Source organism: Bemisia tabaci, unplaced genomic scaffold, assembly GCF_918797505.1.
Source record: "Bemisia tabaci unplaced genomic scaffold, PGI_BMITA_v3".
Lineage (NCBI taxonomy): Eukaryota > Metazoa > Arthropoda > Insecta > Hemiptera > Aleyrodidae > Bemisia > Bemisia tabaci.
The window spans coordinates 79,540-101,338 of NW_027311746.1; the positions used below are offsets into that span (position 1 = coordinate 79,540).

Here is a 21,799-nt window from a genome sequence, read left to right on the forward strand (position 1 = left end):
AAACAAGAAAAAAATTGGCATACTTACAGAAAAATTAGATTCAGATTTTGACTCAGTTTATAGTAAAAGAAAACAAAGTGAATAACATTAAACAAACTTTTATTAATCTGAATACAAAATGACATACAAAAGCGTTAGATTTTCTTCTTTTTTATTCTACGTTCAATTAATTATAAAACTTACAAGGCAAAGAAAACGCCCAAATTTTCATTAATATCACATGCAGAGACAAAAATTTATAAAAATAATTGTAAAAAGCACTTAGTAATTAGTTGATGTTGGTTGGAACACACTTGAGTACAGTTTTGATTTTCATGCACTCGAATAATTTAATCCACCTAAATTATCATATAAAAATAAACTGATTTGGTAAGGTGTAGGGTCACCAATTAAGTATATTCCCATAGGCAAGGAAAAAATTCTGCCAAGCTTTAAGAACAGCTTAGCAAAATCGAGCTGATTTTGTCTCATTACTAGTTGATAAAACTGTCTTCTAATGAGGAAAACGTCGTTAAATTGCAGCCAAGTCTGAAACAAACAGAAATTCTTAGCTGAAGACAATGAAATATAGATGACAAAAGCATTATAATAAAAACGGCCTTCCCCTTCACTGAGATAAAATGAACGAGAATAGGGGTAGAGCACTTCTCAGTTAAGAGACAGAGAAGTTGACAGACAAGACGAGGATAAAGAAGATGCGCTGCACTGATAACAAGTCCAATGAAGCTCTTGCATCTGTCAGAGCTGTGCGATTTTATTGCTTAACCTGATGCAAAATATTTCAAAAGAAAAAAAAAAAAAAAACATGATACCACTGGTTTCCTCTGGAACGATCTGCCAAGCTCAGGAGACCTCTCAAAGTTGAGACTTTAATGGAGGAGATATCCTGTGTTGCGCTGAGAGTCCACTTCTACATCTAGTTAAACTCTCCATAACACAGATAGGCAGCAAGTACTTTGCACGGTTCCCACTTTGTTTGGGGACTCCAAGGCTGGAACCGCAGCAACCCTGCTAATGTATTTGCTCCCGATCTGTGCATGGAGAGTTTGACTAGATATGGAGGTGGAATTTCAGTGTAGCAAGAGAGATCCCCTCTGTCACGGCTTCAATTTGAAGAGGTCTAAAACGCTATCTTGGCTCCTGTTGCATCGATTTTTGTGAAACTCGGTATCAAGAGGTATTTTTCGACAGGAAACTCAAACTTTTGGTCAGATTTTCAAAATTCTCAAATCCAAGATGGCGGACGTGGTCTAAAATGATACATCCGTTCCTGTTGCAGTAATATTTGAAATTTGGTGAAAAAGAAGATGAGGACAAAGATCTTGTCTTCTCACTAAAGTTAAAAGCTATGCGGGGTAGGGGCGGTTCGCAGAGCAAGTCGCAAGTTCATCGCGAAGCGAGGAACCGGGGGTTCAGGGGCACTCCCTGGCTAGGCGTGTCAGCTCGCAAGGCAAGCTAATCAAGACTAGTTTTTCAATATAGTTTGCTAAAAAAAAAATTGTGGAAAACTTTAAAGTAAAATAAGATAAAATATACATCCAATAACTCAAATGCTTTTCTATGATTATTGAGTTCTTTTTTTTCTCTCCAATTTAATTTTGATCTTTTTATTGATTAATTTATTATTTTTAAAACTTGTCAAAGTTTAAGACTCCACCTTAAGACCAGCAGAAAACTCTCACTTTGGTAAGATTTGGAAGCTTACGTCGCCGGTAGCAGAACCTTTGCGATTTGGAATGCAATTAAAACTTACTCTTTGAGTGCGGCAGCAGTTTCTTCAACTTTGGATGGATTGCAGACAAGAGCAGTTCGTGTGAGGGGCGAGTTAAACAATGCCAAAACATATTTTGGTCCGACTTTTTTTACGTCTTCGATGGTAACTTTTTGGATACTCTCCACTAATTTCCTACAGGAGGAAAAAAAAGTTTTAAAAATTAATTCATGCAGTAGGAAATTGAAATCTTCAAATTGATTTACTGAATTTTGCAGGGGATATTGAACGACTTTTCTTGTAATCACACGAAGGAAAAAATTAAAGCCTACTACATAACCGTTATGGATCTTTCTTGAACAGAACATTGTACATGCATATATAGAAAACCTTATTATATAAACATGAACTTCTGTAATGGTGACTAGAAGTTCCATTTTTTTACACCTCGAAAAAATTTTCCTTTACTTTCTGTAATTTTGCTTAATATGTGACCGAATCTGTGAAAAAGGACCATATTTTCCAGGAGAAAATTTTCCTCAACTTTTTCCAAAAACTTAGACCACGTTTTCCTACAACTAAGAATTCTTGTTTTGGAGCTTCAGTACTCATATCTCCTTCAATTTTAGAGCTTTCGAAGGTAAACTTGATCTAAAATTTCCACATTTTATCCTTCCATGCATTTATAAAAAGTTAAGAAAATTTTCTGCTGAAAGATAAGGTCCCTTTTTACAGATCCGATCACGCATGTGTGTTTTTATTGAAAAGCAGTGCACAACAAAAAGGAAAAAATTGAATTCTACAACTATTAACTACTGCTTTTTAAAATTTCTCATTGACGAATCCCTCATTTCATCGAACTTAAGCTTCTAATGTTTTATTTTTTATTAATTTACAGCCGGACAAATTTAAAGGCAGAAATCTATTAAATGAGATGGTGATACAGAAAGTTCATAATTTTCTTGAAGAAAAAGAATAAATACGGGTAGAGAAGAAAAAACGGACGAGAGACGGGTCGAAAACGTCCTTGTTTTTCGTTGAAAAATACGTACTGGTTATAATCCATGGCAACTTTCTTGAAGTTTCGTAGTAACGACTGAAGAATTACATCACCAATATTTTTCTCCCTTTCAATGATTTCAAAGATGAGCGAACTCTTTGCTGATTCAAAGAGTGTTGCATCCCATTGCTGAGACTGACACAATTCTTCCTGTAAAGATAAGAACCATAAATTGAACTTTATCTAGGTCAGCATTCTTCAGGAACGACTTTGTAAAATCTTTTTGAGCTGTCTAAGAATTAAATCAGACGGGGAAAATTAAGGGAAATCTAACTTGTATAATTCTAGGAAACTTGAGACCTCTCCTGAGAAAAACTAGTGGACAACAGTAGTACGAATGTGAGTATTGTGTGTGACATAAAGTTTGACAAGACAGTCTTGACCATCTTGAGTTTTTGCTTCATTAAGTTCCAAAAAAAAAATCTTGCTTCACTTGGTAGTTTGACTTGGAAAAAATTCTATGAAGGTCCTCCTCAGCTTCTCTTGGTACTGACCAAGCACACAAAATCATTTTTACCAAAATTCAGACAAAATTTAAAGTTTCAGTTGAATTTTCTTGAGTTAACATCTCCTTGAATGTGACCTGTTTACACTGAAGTGGAAAAGAGGGACGTTTTCTGGCAGGTCTTAAAATTCAAACTTAAGTTAAAAGAGAGTGAGTAAATTTAACAATTTTTACTTTGCAACCCACAAAAATATTTGCAGAATAAACTTCATACATAATTATAAAATTTGCTACTGATGTTTTATGCAATACCTTACTCAAAGAACCTCTTTCATAGCTTTGAGATAGTTACAAGACGAAAAGAGTTTGATGAGGCGCTGCAACTCTTGAACAAATAAAAAATGAATACACAGGCCTAAAAGTAATTTTCTCGTCAAATAAATTCAAAACCAAAAACAAGACACACCCAAACAAAATCGAAAAATTTTCTTACTTTTTTACTGTCTCAACGTTTAGCAACTATATGTTTGAAGCAGTGTTAATTGTTTATTTTTACAATTTCAATTTTTAATACAATTTAAAGCCACATTCCCCTTAGAGTCAAGTACTTCTTGTCAATTGTTCCAAATCATTGATTGAAAGCAGAAAAGTTAACAAGAGAAAAGAAAATCACAAATAATTAAATAGATAAAAAATGAAGTATTAAAGTAAAAGTAATAGTGTTAAGTAAATTATTTAAAATAAATTACTTACAATAATTTTTTTTGTTGTTTTATAAGCCGCAACAACATTGGATGCTTTGAAGAAAATTAAATTCAGCAAGGATTCATTCGGCCGTGGGATCATACTGTATGTGTAGGCAAAACCAGCGCCTCTAATTTGTCGCCATAGAGGTCCCTGTACAAAGAAAAATTTTATTATTTGTGACGTTTATTATCATTCTTTATTATTCATGAGGAAAATGGCCTCCACAACAAAAGCTCAAAACTGAATTAATGATGTTACAGCATGGAGGAGTGTTCAACAAAGATTTTGGGACAAAACATTATCACATAATACTGTCTCCTACACAAAGGAACGTTTCTCGATTGCACTTTTTCAGTATTTCTCATGGACAATTTAGCTTTTCATATGAGAATCCTCAAAATAATTTAGGCTGAAATATTCACTGATTTCTCTTTACACCTGTGAGACAAGACACCAATATTTTCAGACACAGTACAATGGTTCTACCATAAAAAGTAAAATGTTCATAGAAATACTGAAACAGTACAGACAAGATACCTACCTTCTTGTAGGAGATGATGTTATGTCAAACAAAACCAAACTATGTCCTTTTAAAAAACTTACTTGAAAAAACAATTTAAAATACTAATCCATTTTCCAGACATAAAATGCATAAATTATAATGTCATTTTACCTCCTCTATTGGCACAAAAATGAACTAAACTACTCGCAACTTCTTTTTTGAAACACTAGGGAGAGTTTTCTATTAAAATCTCAGGGTTCAAATTTTTAACCGAACTTGATAAAAGGCACTTGCACAATTATACATCTATGGACCAGGGTCCTTTTTCCCTTGGATGATCGTATTTTTGTTATTCGGTTATTTTTGTTAGCAACAATGAAGCAGACATGTAGAGCTTTCCTGTATTCCTTCAGAGTGGATAAGATCCGGGATGAATTAAATGAAGATAAAAGAAGTTAAGTAAAAAGATACAAACCTCTAGCTGTGTTAAATACTGTAGGAATACAAGAAGTACAGGTAGGTCAGGATGATCAAACTCTTTGATGGCAGGTGTGGACTGTAGGAAGAAATTTGATTCAACAGACCCCATCCCGACGACGCAACCAGACACAGGTCTTTCTTCTTCGGATGAGAGCAACTCCCAATCCGGAGTAACGTGCAGCCTGAATAAGAAGATCTTTTAATTGGATGTTTTCAAACAAAAGTTAGGTCAAAAAATCAGATTTTGAGTTTAAGACAGGAAATGTTCTCCAGGATCCTTAAGATTAAAATGCGTGGGTTCTAGATAAGTTTCTTGCCAAAGGAAGGAATAAAGTTACATTTCAATCAAATTATGTCTAGCTCCGAAAGTTGCTGATTGAAATTTTAAAAAACTTTAGTTCAAAATTACATTTTTTGAGCAGCAAACTTTCAGTCTTTATACCACCCGTTTGATCTTAACATTGCTGGGCAATTACAGCGAAATGTTTGTAAAATACTTCTTTCAATGGCGTTGACAATATCTCAATCTTGAGAATCTGGGCACTAAGATGTATTTGCGAACAGGTGAAAATTAACGATGATGATTATACCATCATCTGCGCCCCCTGGCTGCTCCGCGGTCCAACCCCCAGAGGCGCTTCGCACATCTAATCTACAGGAAAAAACCTAACTACATCCCCAAGGTCTTTACCTTGGGGGTTGAAATATACATGTGGAAATGAGAAAATTAAGGTTGTAAACGCGATCTTCATCTAACAGGCCCTTTGGTAGGACTTACCGAATCAGGAAGGCCCTGGAACTTCCCGCTAAAAAAATATAAAAAAATAGGTAAGAAAGGTAAGATAGGTAATTAAGGAAGTTGGATTAGATGGCGAAGTGTAAGAGGGAGAGGTAGACTGAGGAATTGTGGGAGTCCTTGCTTCCGCAAAATCGCCAAGATAAATGAATGGACAAAATTATTGCCAAAATGATGCACAGTGAGTCGAGTCAATTAGAGAGGTCAGACATGAATTTTTTTACTAAAACTGCAAATTTCAATATTTATTTCATCACATTACAAATTTCAAGGAGTGTTTCGAGCAACAAATTTCTTGTGGAAACCAATGGAACCACTTTAAAACCTCAAAGTTTTTTATAAACCGAGTTGTAAGCATTTAAAGTTTCCGAATTTTGTATGACCTCTCCTATTGACTCGATCCACTGTGCGACAGTGGTGACTGACGGGAGGTAAGAGGGGTAGCGGCAACGGTAGCTGGAGTGGCACAGGTGGTGGAGGGCTCCGAGCCAGAGGGGAGCAGGAGACGGCAGGAAGCACGTGAACGTGGGCGGCAGGTGGGGAGCGGGGAGTGGAGGAGAAACCGGTTTGTGACAAGTTTAGCGTGACACCCTGAGCGTGACACAGTACCCTTATGATTTTATACTGTAGGGTAAGATTTCACAGGGGCACAGGGTGAATATATTCAATACTCTTGCATCGCATAGAGAGTGACTTACGGGTTTTTGACGGGTGTTTGAGTATCAGGCAGGAGTCTGGCAAGAGTTGAAACTGCATCAGGGTGCAATTCACAGAGATTTCCGATGTTCGCCGAAAGATGAATGGCCATGTTGCAGGGTGTGGTAATAACTTCCCTGACAGCATTGAACTCTGAAATTACTTTTTCTGGGTCTGCACTTAACCGTTCTAATAACTTAGTCAGAAACTTATGCTGTTGAAGAACACTGAACGCATAGTGATTACTACCTGAATGACAAAAAATATAGTTGTTTTGAGTTAATCAGAAGTATCCTGTAAGTTGAATAAGGTTTAAACTAAGAAAATGGGCCTTGATTCGCCTTGCAAGTGTTAGGATCCTGATTTTAAGCCCAGAAATAAAATTTGTGAAATACATACATAAGAGAAACTTCATGTTGACGGTGAAACTTCTAAAACCACGTACCTCGGTTTGAGATGTTGCAGACTTCCTGTCGTACTTCATTTCTTAAATAGAAAACTACTCAACAGGAATTCTTAAAAATTGCCATGATTTTTCTTCTCTGAACTGAGAAAATTCTGTGAGAACTTCGAGAAATGATGTTGATTTTTTCCCCTTTAAAAAAGTAAAGGAGGAGCGGAGATTTTGAAACATTACAGACAAGAGACATGATTTTTTGGTTTGACTGTCAATGTGGTTCCAAATAAAGCAAAATTTTGGTCACAGAAGGAGATGAAGCTATTGACTTTTTAGACATTTCAGGAGCCGTGTAATGAAAGGGGAATGTTGCAGAACAAAAAATAAAAAATACATCATTTAAAAAATGTCCCTTCATTTTGAAACATTGAAGTTGGGTATACTATTGGTGACTTAACACGAAAGGAGCACAGAATAAAAAAAATATTATGAAATTACGAGTTCCTTTTGGGAGGTCGACTCCGGAATTTATGGTTGATGCATGGGAAAATTAATCTCTCCAGAAAAAGTAAAATAAAAATAAGTCAGTGAGGATGTTTTTTTGCACTTCACAGGATAAGATGAGCTAATAATTGAATCATGTTGAGTGAAAACCACTAAAGTCTATATTTCCAGTCTTCAGTTAATTTGGGTTGATGACACTTTTTAAAGTAGAAGAGAACCATGAAAGTGCTGACTCATCTTGGAGTTAACTCAATCCCAGAATGAGTATTTATACCACTTTTATGATTGTATGGAGTACAGGCGCTAAAAGGATAATATTAACACGATAAAGCACACAGCTAGAAAAATGGATAATAGTGATTTTGGCACGACACGATTCAATTTCAGGGCAATTACAATGTTCAGTGACTACATTGTGGTATGGTTTGCACCTTTCATTTTCTTGAAAACGGTGTTACATTAAAAAATCTGACGCATCTTCATAAAAACAATATAAGAAACATTAAATGAAGTTAAAAGTTGGATCATACTTTTCTTGAAAAAAAGGCCTTTCATTAAATTTCGAACCATAGAGTTTCCGCAACGTTTGATGGCAAAAACGTCATTAATGATTTTCGTAGCGATTATTTTGATTCGTTCAGCAGTGAATACTGTTTGGTATAAAATTTCACGGATCCAGTTAACTCCTTTTTCAAACTTTTCGGGCTCAAGCTGAAATCAAAACAGTTTGTTAAGAATAATTTACTTGCAAGTAGAAAAATTGAATTGAACTTTGCTGAGAGTATGTTTGCAGAAACCTTAAAAATATTGTAATTTAACCTTCAGGTATTGAAGTAATACACTAGTCAGTAAGCTTTTATTTAATTACAATTTTCAAACCTAGAGTTTAAAATGACATTACAGCTGACTTATCTTTCTTGAAATTTTCATTGGGGGCTCCAGTAGATTCATACAAAATGCAATTTTACAAATGAGGAAAACTTTAAATTATATTGTGTAAAAAGTAGAATCAAGGAAATCAAAAAAGAATATGATTGCAAATGGAATTTGGTTACCTGAACAAATAAGCGAAGAGTCTCCGAGTACGGACCACACGTGAATCTTGGCATTCGTTCCAGTCCTACATTGATTTCAGTCTGAACGGTGTCTGACTCTAGTTGGGTCACTACATCTTCATAAGAAATCATATTCCCATCTCTGTTGATAGGGCTCTCCAAAAGACACTCAGTGAGTATGAGCAGATAGGAACGGAGTTCTTGAGGGAGCGAACTACTATCCATCAGGATGGCCATCTGTAACGACAACAATCAATTAATGCAATGAAGTATGGAGTGTAGATACGACTTAAAACACTACATGTAGACAAAAATTGATTACATTACACATTTTGCGATAAAATTAGACATTTAGTCATCAAATCCAAAATTTTTCCGTTAGGCAAATCTGAAATTAGGCCTTGATGTAAAACACCTCATTGTAAGAACAATCCTCACATTTAAACCTTTTGAGCTTCCCAGAAAACCTCAACCACTACTGTAGTGCACACAAAGGTTAGTTTCATCATCCCTCCGGTTCTGTTAGACATCAATGTTATTGCTGAAAACTGAAATACCTCACATCGACACCTAATCTGTCTCTGAATTAATGACTTCTCAAGAGTATATTCCCAATAAATAGCTTGACAACTACAGTTAAATCTCTGGCACAGTAGAGCCATATCTTCTGAAGGACAAAGCTAAAGATAGGTACTCACATGTACAAAACTAGTTTGCAAAAAATTAACATTCATATGAATAGGAGCTAAAAATCAGTACTCACATAAACAAAATTGGTTCGTAGGTCATCAACATTCATGTAAATAGGAGCTTTTGAGGCATTAAATAGAGGGTGCTGTGGACTATCTGGATCTGCAGAATAACTGTGGATGGAATGGTATTTGATGGAATCCGTTGATGGAATCGGAACTTTGACAAGCATATCGTTGGGAGGAGGAATCTGCAAATTCGAAAGAAAAAAGAGAAACTTATGGTCAAGTTGAAATTCAAATAAAAATTAGATAAAACAACTATCTATTTAACAGCATGTTATAAGTACTAAAAATAACTGTGTAACTTAAGGCACCAGTAAAGATACCTAAAACTCACCCGATAGTACTCAAAATTGATGTAATTGGTATTTATAATTCCAAGATATAATTCAACCGAAATTGCCTTATAAAAAATGCATTTCTTTCCACTTGAGACTAAGACTATAAAAATGGTAGAACTTGCAAAACGTGCCGAATAACAGAGAAAATTGATTTAGCACAATCGTATAGTACATAAAACATATGAACTGCCATATTAGAATAGAATCTACTGTTTTGAGTGAATTACGGTGGAGTTATTGCATGTGTCATGGATCTACAATTTAAGTACATTTCTTCAAGTAACTGTTTGTGAGAAACAAAATGATACCACTGGTTTCTCTAAAAAAAACTCCTAAGCTCAAAAAAAGTTCTCAAAGTTGAGGCCATAAGTGGGGATGTTCTGCGCTGCGCTGAGAGTCCACCTCTACAGTTAATCAAAATCTCCATAACACATATAAGCAGCAAATACTTTGCACAGTTCCCACTTTGTTTGGGGACTCCAAGGCTAGAACCATGGCGACCCTGCTAATGTCTTTGCTCTCTGTCTGTGCATGAAGAGTTTGATTAGTTACGGAGGTGGAATCTCAGTGTAGCAAGAGAGATCCCCTCTGTTACGGCTTCAATTTGAAAAGGTTTAAAATGCTAAACCGAATTGAACAATAGACTACCTCATTCTGAGCCATGGCAGCTTCTAGCTCGCGCTCTTTTTGTTTAAGACCTTCGTCCCCAATTTGAGTTCTTTGCTTTGAGATCCTCTCTTTCTCTTCCGTCATCATTCGTTTTAATTCTGCTGTGCTTGGTTTGCCTTTCACCAGAACATGAAGAGCGTCAACAAAATATTTCTTGAGAAGACTCTCCCAAAATTCTAGAGGCTCATTCTTCATCTTGTCTAGCTGCGATATTTGATTCAATCGGAGGTCCAGCTAAAATAAGACAAAAAAATTCATGAGATGAAAATTTCAGTGGCAAATTTCTTACTTGAGGTTAATTGTAAACTTAGACTAACGGTTCATGACGCTCATTACATGACATTATTCTGTGAAAAATGAGATTGCTGTATTTTACGTTTTTCTTGTTCTTTTCTGCAAGAAAATTCCTCTTTCCACTTTTACAAGTTTTCATCACTTCATTTTTATAAATTGAAAGAAATGTTTCACAATTTTTTTAGTTATTTATGTTGCATATTTGGAAATTTATTTTGCGTTTAGCATCAATGTAAGTGATTTTTAGAATTTAACACAATTTGATTCCAATTTTTTTTCATTGCTTCATACTTTTCTGTGTATTTCACATACATCTTACTTAAAATAAAGAACAAAAATGATTTTATTATACATACATTACAACAATTTTTTTAAGGTATGAATTTAACAGCTGATGTTATTAGGGAATAGTTGAACTTCCTCATGTAAATCTTCACTCGTCTGTCATGATTACTTTCAACTATAGACGCGGTTAGAGTAACATCACGGAAAATCAATACATGAGGCCATACAAATATAAACAGCGGAATGCAAGGGGTGCCATCTCCTAAAGGCCTTCATGCAACAGGTCTTATTCAATTTTTTGCTATTGTGATAAGCTTGTATAAATGATCCTTAAGGAGATTAACATCATTATAGAAATAAGTAATTATCCAGTTATTACTTTTATATACCCTTATGTACATACATTAAGATAATTGTATATATTTTCTCCTAGGAAGGTTACAATAAATAAACTCAAAAAAAAAAAAAAAAGGAGATTGATGCTCTTCAGCGAATTCTGACATCTGTTGTTTTTAGATATAACGCAGTTTTTTAATCATGTCTTAATGGAAAATTATACCAAAAGTCTGAAACTTGGTACCAACATTTTCCTATCTTTTATTATTCCTCCCTATATAATTATTCCTATAAATGGTAGTTGTTCAATATTTGCTGTTTATACAGATATGACTTCAAATCATGTATCAATTCATTTTCATTGGTGGAATTGAGAGAGGTTGTGTCATTGCTATTGTTCGGATCCAATTCGACATAATGGTGAATCCCCATGGTGACATCTTCACTAAAAGTGTTTTTCCCATTAACCTCAAAGAATGGTTGATATTCATGCTATAACGCCAGAGCAAACTGTCTTTCCAATCATACCCCTGTGAAAAGTGAAGAGAAGTAGCTGATGCTGCAGTTGTATATGCACTCAGTATAGACAAATACTCACGTCTTCTTTCGTGTTCCCATACAACATGTCATTAATCACGATAAAAGCTACGGCAGGATGAGGGTTTGTTTCCAGGAAACTAAGACACTCAAGCTTGTGCCGATGAATCACAGAATGGAACCGCTTCATGTCGATCTTTTCCACACCATGACTGATGTCATGCAAGACAGATTTCAGTTTCGGGTAAACAGCGTCAAGTTTGGGCACCGGCACGTTTTCAAACTGCAGGAGGAATGCTGATTCTGAATTTTCGACGATAGAATAACACACCTGCAGGGAAGCAAATTGCACTAATCAGCAGGAAGTTGACAAATAAAACTGATACTAAGTTTCTGAAATTCTTCACATACTCTTGAATATGTCTTTGACTTTTGTAATAAATAATGCAATAGAACTTAGAAAATTTGACTGTCCCTCACTTGACACATTTATTTTCCAGCTACCTTCTAATTTCTCACGAGGGAAAGAGTCTCGAAGGGGAAAAGTGTCCTGTTACTTTTAACTGCCTCTAAAAAATTTCAATTTTATAAACGCAGGCTGACAGTTTTTCCAATGATTTTTTTTCCTACCACTTTTGAAAAATTAAGTTGTCAAAGAGATGGGGGTTTTTTGGGCTGAAAAAAACCATTCTTTTGGTTGAAATTCGATGTTCCGAAAATATGGTGGTGCTATAAAAAAAACTGAGGCCATTTTCGGCTTCAGAAACAAAAAGTAGGTGATAATGACCCCATTACATTCTTCAGACAATAGAATGAGCTTTAGATGGTGGTATACTACAGGCAAAGGTGGAATTTCACTGGAAAAACCTCCATATTAGGGACAGAGGGGAAATGTGTTCGACATGCAATACATGCTTATCTATGTATTGTTGGCTGTTATATACATAATGGGCCTTGGTTTTCCTCTTACGTGCACAGATTTTCTGAAATAATTGAATTTTCTCTGACAAAGCTTGCTTTTTAAGGAATATTCCAATTTTTCAAAGGAAAACTGAATTGATCCAGAGAATCAATGGTCATTTTCGAAAACAGTGCTAAATATCTACCTTAAATAAATTACCAAATTTTTGGCAAATCTAAAAAAAATAGAAAGAAAAATTGTCGATCAGTGTAATCTATTAGCCTTTGTCTGCTCTAAAATTCTCTTCATTATCAGCGATGCTAGTAATGAATGACAGATTTCTTGACATGCCATTCTTAAGCATCCATTTCAGCTATGATGGATAGGAGCTCTAATTTGGTTTGGAAGGATAATTCTTGCAAGAGTTGGAGATAAGATTGGTACAAGCCAAGATCTTTACTTACATTACTACAATAAGAGTCATCAATCTCGACAAAGTGTTGGGAGAGGGGGCTGACAGCAGTATCGGTCAGGTACTTCAATAGCACAGAACAGCAGGTCAGTCTGCAAAAGAGGTACAAAAGAAGTTGAGGCAAATACACCACCGCAGGAAACCACTAAAAAACTTGTATATTTTTCAAAGTCTTCTGAGACAGACTCTGTAATCTCACGTTGTTTCAAGTAATCTGAGAAAAGCATGTTGATATATTTTTAAACCTATTTTTCAATTTAAAATTTGTGGTCATAACATATGAATAGAAGCTAAAAAATCGGGAAAATTTTCAGGGATGGGGCAGAGTTCAAACTCTGCTTCCAAATAGATAGCATGAATAATTAGAAGTCAACTATTTTTGGAGATCAAAAACTGACATTTTGCCACAGGAAAGGCAGATATTTTCTTCTTTAAGTGGTGACCACAATGAAATAGCCAAAAGGCAAATTTGAACATTATTTTTTCCAATTGAAAAATCGATCGTGTGATGGATTGAAAATCGAACAAAATGGACTTGCGCAAAAAAGAAATAGGTATGTACTTGTAAATATCGGTTGAAGCAGATGGGCCTCTCCATCCGACATATACCATGCCATTTTCCTCATCATCGCATGGGTACAAGACCAAATTCTCAGTAGATTCTGTTAGAGGGGGCACAGGATCTTGCCAGGGTCTTTTGAAAGGAGCTTGTGGTGTCTGGTTTAAAATGGAAAAAATTTAATTAAACAACGTTAACAACGCAGAATTAACAGGGTGCTTTGAGTTAAATTCAGTTGACAGATAGTGAATGGGTAATTATTCTTGGAGAAACAAAGAAAGATCACACCAACTTTGAGGCACTAACTTAGAAGTCCAACAAGGAAAAAAAATTAGCAGAAATTTGAAAACATCAAAATTAGAAAAAGTGATAGTATTTGAAAAAAAGTTGTCTTTGTGCGTGCAAATGTTTCAGCGGTTTTTTTTTTAGGTTGTACTCTTGGAAGAAAAGTATGTACAAAGAACACATTTAGACATAGATATAAGTTGCTTCAGCAGTATGATTTAGACAGATTAACCGGAATGAGCTTAACTACATCCGACCCAATTTTCTCTCATGTTTTATTTTTCACACAGAAAACTAAGCTACTTTGAAATTTGGGTTTAAAAGCGTGAAGTAGTTAAGTTCTCTGTTGGTAAAATAAAACATGAGAGAATTAGGTAACAGGATTTGCAGTCAGACTGACTATAATTAAATCTGTTCATCTTTGCTAGGTTGGGTCAAAAAATTAGAATTTAAGTTCTCAAAGGAAAACTCTCCAGTATTCTATGGGATAAGTTAAGAGAGGCTTACTCATAAATATGCCGATGAATGATTTAAAGCTTCATTATAATCAGACATTTCTGAGCCTCACAAATAGCAGATTAAAAATTTCGAATGGCTTTTTCTAGAAACTACATTTTTTGAGCAGCAAATTTTGAACATTTACGACTACAGTTGGGTTTGACATTTTTGGATCCTCAGTGTACACACTTTTACACACACTACAAAGTGTTCGCAAAACATTCCTCAAGGCAGTGGTACTCATATGCCGATTTTGAGTTTTTCTGAACAAAGGTGCTTTTCTCTTTGGACCATCAAAAATAAGCTTTTTTTTAGAATGTAACAACTATGTGTGTGTAAATATTCTCTCCGGAGGAAATTGGAAATAGATCTTCATGACTGTCTGTTTCTTAGTTATGTAAGAAAAATTGAATGAGGTAAAAAAAAATTAAATCTAAGATAAATCAGACATTTGTACCTGATGGGCTTTAAGTAGGATTTTCTGTTCAATAGGCGCCAAAGCATCAAAGACTTGTTGAGCCGAGACTTGGCCAGTGATGATGAGGCGCAAGTTTTCAGCTCGGTAGAATTTCTTGTGAAAATCTCTGACCTACCAGAGAGTAAAATAAAAAATATGAGCAAATTATCGTATTTTTTGGATCGTTTAAAATGTAAATTACAAGAACTTTAATAACAAAGAAAAAACTCACGCTGTCTTGAAGAGCAAAAATTTTGAAGATTGGAACAACATGCCAGCAAAAATGCATTAAAACTGAATTTACTCCTCTCAAATTCTTGGATTGGCACCCTAAAACAGCTGGTAGGAGCGAACTGAAAAATTTACTTCAAAACAATATATATTTTATTCAATATGGTAAAATTTTAGACCAGAGCACTATGGCGTTGGGCATGAAAACTTTCAAGATTCCTTTTGGTCTTGAAAAATTTACAGTGGATATAACAGTTAATTCATTTTTTTTAGATTATACACTTTGATGATGCCATTCTTGTTAGAACAATTGCACTAGTTACCAAGTTGTGTTTTAGTCCTTGGTTAAAGACAAAAGAGATTTTTCTCTGATGAAAGTTTTGAAAACTGATTTTGCAAAAATAGGTTAAGAAGAGATGCCAATGAACTTAGAAAAGGATGAAGATGCTAATATGCACCAGATAATGAGAGCTACTTCAAAAATCACTAAAGAATACATTATATGCTACAGACGGATAAAGTTTTTCTACTCTTTCGCAGATAGACCTCTTTTGGGTATTGCAATTCTCATGACATGCAGCATCAAGTAAAGCAAGTCTATCTGCAAAAAAACTTTTGAGGAAACCCCCTATCTGCTCCAAGATGTGCCATGTCTTTTTGCTGCATATTCATTTATTCATGGCCAAGCTTGAGCATTGAATCTCGCCCATACTACACTTCTAACTCCACTCCTAAGATGCAACCAATCATTTATTTGCACTGATATGTTCTTTTTAATTCTTCCAATGAAATGGACTTTGTTCATGTGTCCATGTGTCTCAAAAATATGGATCATCAAATAAATAGAGGAGTCTTACTTTTGTATTGTTGCATGATTCTCTGAGATTTTTCATGATTCCACCTGTCTCCGATTTGTAACCGCACTTGCCAGGGTAGAGTTCTCGCATCAATTTTAGATAGACTAGAGATTCACCGGTATTCTCCCTGCCTTGCATTTCACAGTAGACTACTCCTGCATCCCTGCCTTCACCAGTTACATGATGCACCTCTGTCAAAAACCCTGAATCCTGCACAAAAAAAAAGGAGTAAAGGTTTTAAAATATGAAACCTTCAACTGCAAGGATTTTTTCAGTGATTTTTACTGTGACTCTTTTAGACTATGGAGCAGATTTCATTTTGTCTGTGCGGTAAATTTAGTGTATACAGTGCACAGTGTGTAACTTTTTTCTGCATAATTATTCCCTTCAATTCATAAAACACCAAAAAACCAGCAAAATGCGAACCCTTCAAACCTTGATTACCACTGACTGCCATCCAGTTACACAAGTGGCTTAAGTTCAAAACCACATGCCTCCATTATTGTGTTTCAAAATTTCTGCTCCTATTATTTGCATCAAAGAGAAACAAGACAACTTTACAGCTCAAAATTTACACATAATATTCCATGAACAGAGAGGGAAAATTAAGGAACTTTTCAAGAAATTGAGTAGATTAGATTTCTAATGAAAAAACAAAGTATAACAGGAAGTCTGCAACATCGTACAAGGAGATGAGTGATTTCGTGCTTTCGACATGTAACTTAAATAGTCTCTGTAGACACTCATCTTTAAGCGGATGATGCATGATATTAGAGTTTTTATTTTCCAGGAAGATAACAGCTTTTAAAAAGGAGAAATATGAATGAAGAAGATATACCGTTAGAGTTGGATAAAGTATATGATCGAGGTACACCGGCATTAATGAGAGGAAGCCTTCGCTTCCTGCTGTTGTCATGGTGTAGCAAGTATGGTCCGTGTCTGAAACATGAAATCATAAAAAAGTTGATAAAAGAGGCTCAGTTTCTTTTATCTTCCTCTAAATTCTTCTAATCCTACATTGACATGAGATCCTGGCAGCCCACATGAGATGTCAAAGACAATTTTTACTAGAATGTACTAATTAATGACAAAAACAAAAATTTGAAGATTAAGTAAAAGTAAAAAAAAATTGGATTAATTTGAATTGGTCTTCTGTTGCATTTGGAGAAAATTATTATGCGAAAAGAAAAATCATTATACCATGACCATCATCAGGAGAAGGGCTCATCGTTTGGAGAGATACATTTTCAATGGGGAGATTGTTTTAGGAGGTAAAAATGGCACTTGAGTTTTAGACAGAAAATTGTCTCTGATATCACAGAATAAGACGAGCAATTTTATAACGTTAGATTAAACGTTGTTTTGATTTTGAATTTTAAACCAAGAGAGGGTAGGTACCATTGAGGATGTGCCATTATAAGCCCAAAATTCTGAGCTCCTAACAATAATTGGTTGAAATTTAAACACAAGTTCTGCCAAAACTTGATTCTAACAGTGCACACTTCAAGACATCTAAACTCCAGTTTGGTTTGACATTTTCGAGCATTTCTTAAACAAAAATGTTTGTTTGGCAACTTATTTTACAATGCTATCTTTCTCCAAAGATGGTCATACATTACAGGACATCTTGAAATTTCTAGGCTTGCTTTGATCTCCAAAAGAGATCAAAAAAAAAGTTTGGACTTTTCCAATCTAACTAAAATGTAAATCAAGAGCAGCTGCATTATGAGGTTCACCAAAATCACTTCTGGAGACGAGATGCAGAAAAAAATCAGTGATTTACGCACCTGTCCAGGCATTGGTTCCTGAGGCAAGACATCGGTTGGCTAGGAGATCAAGAACGCCTTTGTATGGGTATTCTTCACTGCCCAAGAATATCAGATGCTCCAAAGTGTGCGGTAATCCATCATCATCGAACGCCTCCGTTGCTGAAATTGTAACACAAATATTCTTTTCAATATATCCTTAAAAAACTGATGAGTTTGAGTTTAGGCGTTGGGTGCAGAGAGGGCATTTCTTGGTTGCAGTGTCTCACAATTTTCATGGTTAATTTACATTTTAGAGAGGAAAATATTTAGTGAATTTTCTTGAATGTTTAGTTTCCAGCATTGGAAAATCATGAAGAAAATTCAGTAAAAGTTTTGACAAATTCCATGCAATTTGCTTCAATTATAATGGATGAAAAGTTACCTGAAATTATGAGACACTGCAACTAAGAAATGCCCTTTTTGCAACCAGGGCTTCAATTTTACTTGATATTTTAAACGATAGAAATTTTTGAATTCAGTAAATTCTCTAAGATGATAAGTAAGCTTAGCCCTCACAAACTTTAACCGGCAAATCTCTGCAAATTATTCACCCCTTACTTATCAATTTGCAAGAGCCAATGAGGCAACAGCAATGAGGGCATTGAATGTAAAGACAAAAGTCAAATCTTGTTCACAGCAACTCAACATCGGTGACCACCTGATGCATGAACCAAGGAAGCGGAGCTAATTCCTCAACATGCAATGGGCGAGCTCCGCCTTAGTCGCAAAGAAACCATTGGAGCACTTACCAGTTCCAAAACAGTAGATTTGAGACTATGATCAGCCACATAATGCAATGCCGTATGACGGCCTGTTGACGAATGGCCTGTACGAGCTCATGCATCGTATGTTGAGACAAACATCAATCTCTAATTAGCTCTGAATTAGCACCACTCAACAGGTTATTGAATGCAGTCAGATAGCACTCCTGATGAGTGGTGACATAAACAATACTTTGACGTTTGTCTCAATATACGATGCGCAAGCTCTATGTTTCATAACGATTGTAGGCATGAGTACCGTAATGAACAAAATACAAGTAACCAAGGTGGATAAGGAATGGTGGTCGCATTTCGTACCCTCTTGACGCCCCATGGAATTGGGTACCTTTCCGGTACATCCTACTTGCATGGCAAAATATGTACCCTCTGCTGCGCCTCACAGCCTTTAAATGGCGGCTCAACTCGAAATGCGACCACCTTTCTTCATCCGCCTTGACAAGTAACTGCCAGGAACTGAGATGAATTGTGTCTTACCAAGGCAAAAGTATCCATTGACCACAGGCCCATCAACATCTGCAATGACAACAGTGAGTCCTGTCTTCGAAGACCTGTACTTGTGGACAGCAATGCTGTCATTGGCTTTCGATGAAAACAGGTGCTCAAAGCTGTTGGAGTGACTATTTTGTCCTGTTTGGTCAGTGGGGGCCATCCTTATTAGACACACACTCGCAACGAAAGTTAGGGCGATGAGATAGAAGAGCCAAATTACTCGGAAAAGAGAGGAAATTTCAAAACACGCCTATCTGAACATCTAGTTATCAGCTGATAATTGATAAAGGATTGATAGGAATGCCGCTCACGAACGGCTCTCTCGAGGTGCGTATTGAGAATTTAAAGTAAAACGAAAAAATTTACACTTGCTGGGGCGAAGTTAGTAATCCAACGCGTTCACTGACACCTGGAATAGAGATGGGAAACTTTCCCACGAGGAAAAGAGCTAAATAATTAAATAAAACTCGATGTAACGCTATGAAGCCAACGCAAAGGCGGGAATCTAACCTGCAAAAGTGCCAAATGCAACCACTGTTGTTGTTGTTCTATGCCATGCTATGTTGCCACAATGTAGAAATAAAGAGAAGTTTACTTGATTTTTATTACTTCGCTTCTTCAAAAATATGAATCCGATTGATTAAATAAACATCAGCATTAGCAGTTTTTGTCAAAAATTGCATGTCCGACCTCTCTAATTGACCCAATCCACTGTGCGGCGGTCGGCATGTAACACATATTAGCACCTACAAGACTGCATGAATACTTCACGCATTGCGTCAAACACGCACGCCGCGCGCCGTACGTTCGGCGACGGTCGCGTCGGCGTGAAACGCATAGCGCCTACAAGACTGTCGGAATACTTCCCGCATTGTGCCAAACACAGTGCGGTCAGCGCGGCGCGGCGGCGGCGGAAGTTAAAATTAATAAACTGCATTTATGTTTGTTCTTGCATAATTTTTACGTTCATTTCTCGCAAATGGAAGGTCTTGTTCACACAGAGATAGGTTTACGGAACTTAACTTTCGCGCAAAGTTCCGTGAACTTTTGTTAGAAGTGTTGACAGGGCTTTTGCAAAAAATGTGCCCAACACAAATAAACGCGTCTTATGCGCCCCTCACCTCCCCCTCCGGCACGTTCACTTGATGGTTTTTATTGATGTTTCGAAACGAATGAGAAGGGGGCGGCAAAATACAGGCGACAAGTAGGTAAATCCGGCCCTGCCCGCTCATGAAAACGCAATGGTTTACGTGATGCCATGCTGCTGCGTTCGTCCTCGTGCGAGGCGATGAAAACGTGAACCTCACGCGTTTAATTTTAGGGTGGTTTCGGACTAAATTTTTTATTTCAGCCCCTAACAAATATCCGAATTGACGCGAAAGAAGTTTTTCCACGGGGAAATAAAAACCAAACACTCTTTTTTCGCGTAAATACGTCAAAATCGTATTAAATGGTAGACAAGTACCGAATTCTAACTGAACCGAAACTTGAATATCAGCACGAGAATGTGAGCTCCAAAGTTAAATTTTTCAACGAAAAGCACCCTGAACCAAGGGTTATACTGGAAATGACTACAATACCTCAATTTTTTTCCATATGTCACCTTGGTCTTCATCTCTGGATACCTCAATTTCCTCCTTATTTAAGTCGAAAACTTCAATCCAGTAAATAGCTTCCGGTTTACCAGCGATTCACCGCCTACGAATACGGCCCTTAATGTGGTCCTTCTGCAATGTATACCCACGAGTAGAAATACAATGAATAAAAATTGAGAAAAATAGTGTGACTGAAATTCGAAGTCTGAAGGTCCAGGACAACCACCCGGTTTAACCAATGAGGTTACTCTATTTTCCATTTGTCTTCTTCGTTCATCACTTTGTCCATCAGTCTCAAGAATTAGCCCGCAAAAGGGTTCCTCGGAGACCTCTGTCGAGAAAATGTGGGCCCGATTACCTCGGCACTCTTTCAAGAAATCTCGTAGGAGTTTGCAGTTTGCAGGGCTATTCCAGTTCTCCTCTGAACCCTGGTAAAAATTGGCGATAGGAGCTGCGTTTCAAAATACCATAGGAGTTCTTATAGCCGACTGAAGAGGACGATAGAAAATCATATAGCTGGCTGTAGAAAGTGGGGAGAATTATACGGCCGGGCTACACGAAGCGATGAAATATTATACAGCCGGGCTATAGTTCCTATCGCCGGGCTTTACACTTTATCGCCTGGCTGTTGCTTTTTCGCCATCGGCTATAAAAGGCTATAAAAAATTGTATAGAAATTCGTGTGCTTTGTAAATCCTTAAGTTTGTACGGAATCACTTTAATATTTACAAAACCCACATTATATTTTCCTTCACTACATATTTTTTTCCATCAATTAAAATGAGAATAATCCATAAAGAGTGTGCAAACATTTCAAAGTCATGAGTTGAAAAACGCTGACTCCACGAGATTAAATATTAGAGCCTAACACAAAGCGGAGTGGCGGCGCACTGGCGCCTACAAACCTAACAGGGATACTTCACGCATTGCGCAATGCGTGAAGTATCCCTGTTAGGTTTGTAGGCGCCAATGCGCGTTTCGCGCTGGCTGCCCGCCCGCTGCGCCGCATCGCAGCGTACCACGCACCACGGCGTTAGAAGCAACTATTTCACACCAGAGGTATTGCACAGTATCATACGAAATTGAAGGCGCTCCAACATATTAGGAATGGCAGGCATCCTTCAAAAGAACGGAGCTTTCCTCGCAAAATAAATCAAGATACTACGGCCCAAAAAGAGAGCGGTAGTCCATAAACTCACTAACAATAAGTCCTAGCATCCGAAATCAGTAACGTTTAGCATACACTTTATCGCCAGGC

At 36.5% G+C, this 21,799-nt stretch overlaps 1 protein-coding gene across 1 annotated transcript; it reads right to left on the reverse strand.

The window, feature by feature from the left end:
* Positions 1 to 82: 82 nt before the first annotated feature.
* On the reverse strand, positions 83 to 19,469 carry LOC140225828 (uncharacterized protein C05D11.1-like). Its single transcript, XM_072305780.1, has 18 exons — positions 18,932 to 19,469; positions 17,655 to 17,795; positions 16,706 to 16,806; positions 15,868 to 16,077; positions 14,780 to 14,911; positions 13,543 to 13,697; positions 12,973 to 13,072; positions 11,669 to 11,938; positions 10,135 to 10,389; positions 9,157 to 9,333; positions 8,394 to 8,630; positions 7,869 to 8,049; positions 6,440 to 6,686; positions 4,941 to 5,127; positions 3,970 to 4,113; positions 2,764 to 2,921; positions 1,754 to 1,906; positions 83 to 528 (listed from the first exon to the last, which is right to left on the reverse strand). Exons 1-18 carry the CDS (start codon positions 19,104 to 19,106, stop codon positions 474 to 476), a joined length of 3,078 nt encoding a protein of 1,025 aa, XP_072161881.1. The 5' UTR covers positions 19,107 to 19,469; the 3' UTR covers positions 83 to 473.
* Between the last annotated feature and the right edge of the window lie 2,330 nt (positions 19,470 to 21,799).

Excerpts from the sequence above, each read along its gene's own strand:
- LOC140225828 (XM_072305780.1), bottom strand. The coding sequence starts at position 19,106 with ATGGCCCCCACTGACCAAACAGGACAAAATAGTCACTCCAACAGCTTT. Across the intron at positions 16,807-17,654 it reads AGGAACCAATGCCTGGACAG|ACACGGACCATACTTGCTAC; the intron begins GTGCGTAAATCA and ends TTCATGTTTCAG. Across the intron at positions 8,631-9,156 it reads TACGAACCAATTTTGTTTAT|ATGGCCATCCTGATGGATAG; the intron begins GTGAGTACTGAT and ends TTGTCGTTACAG.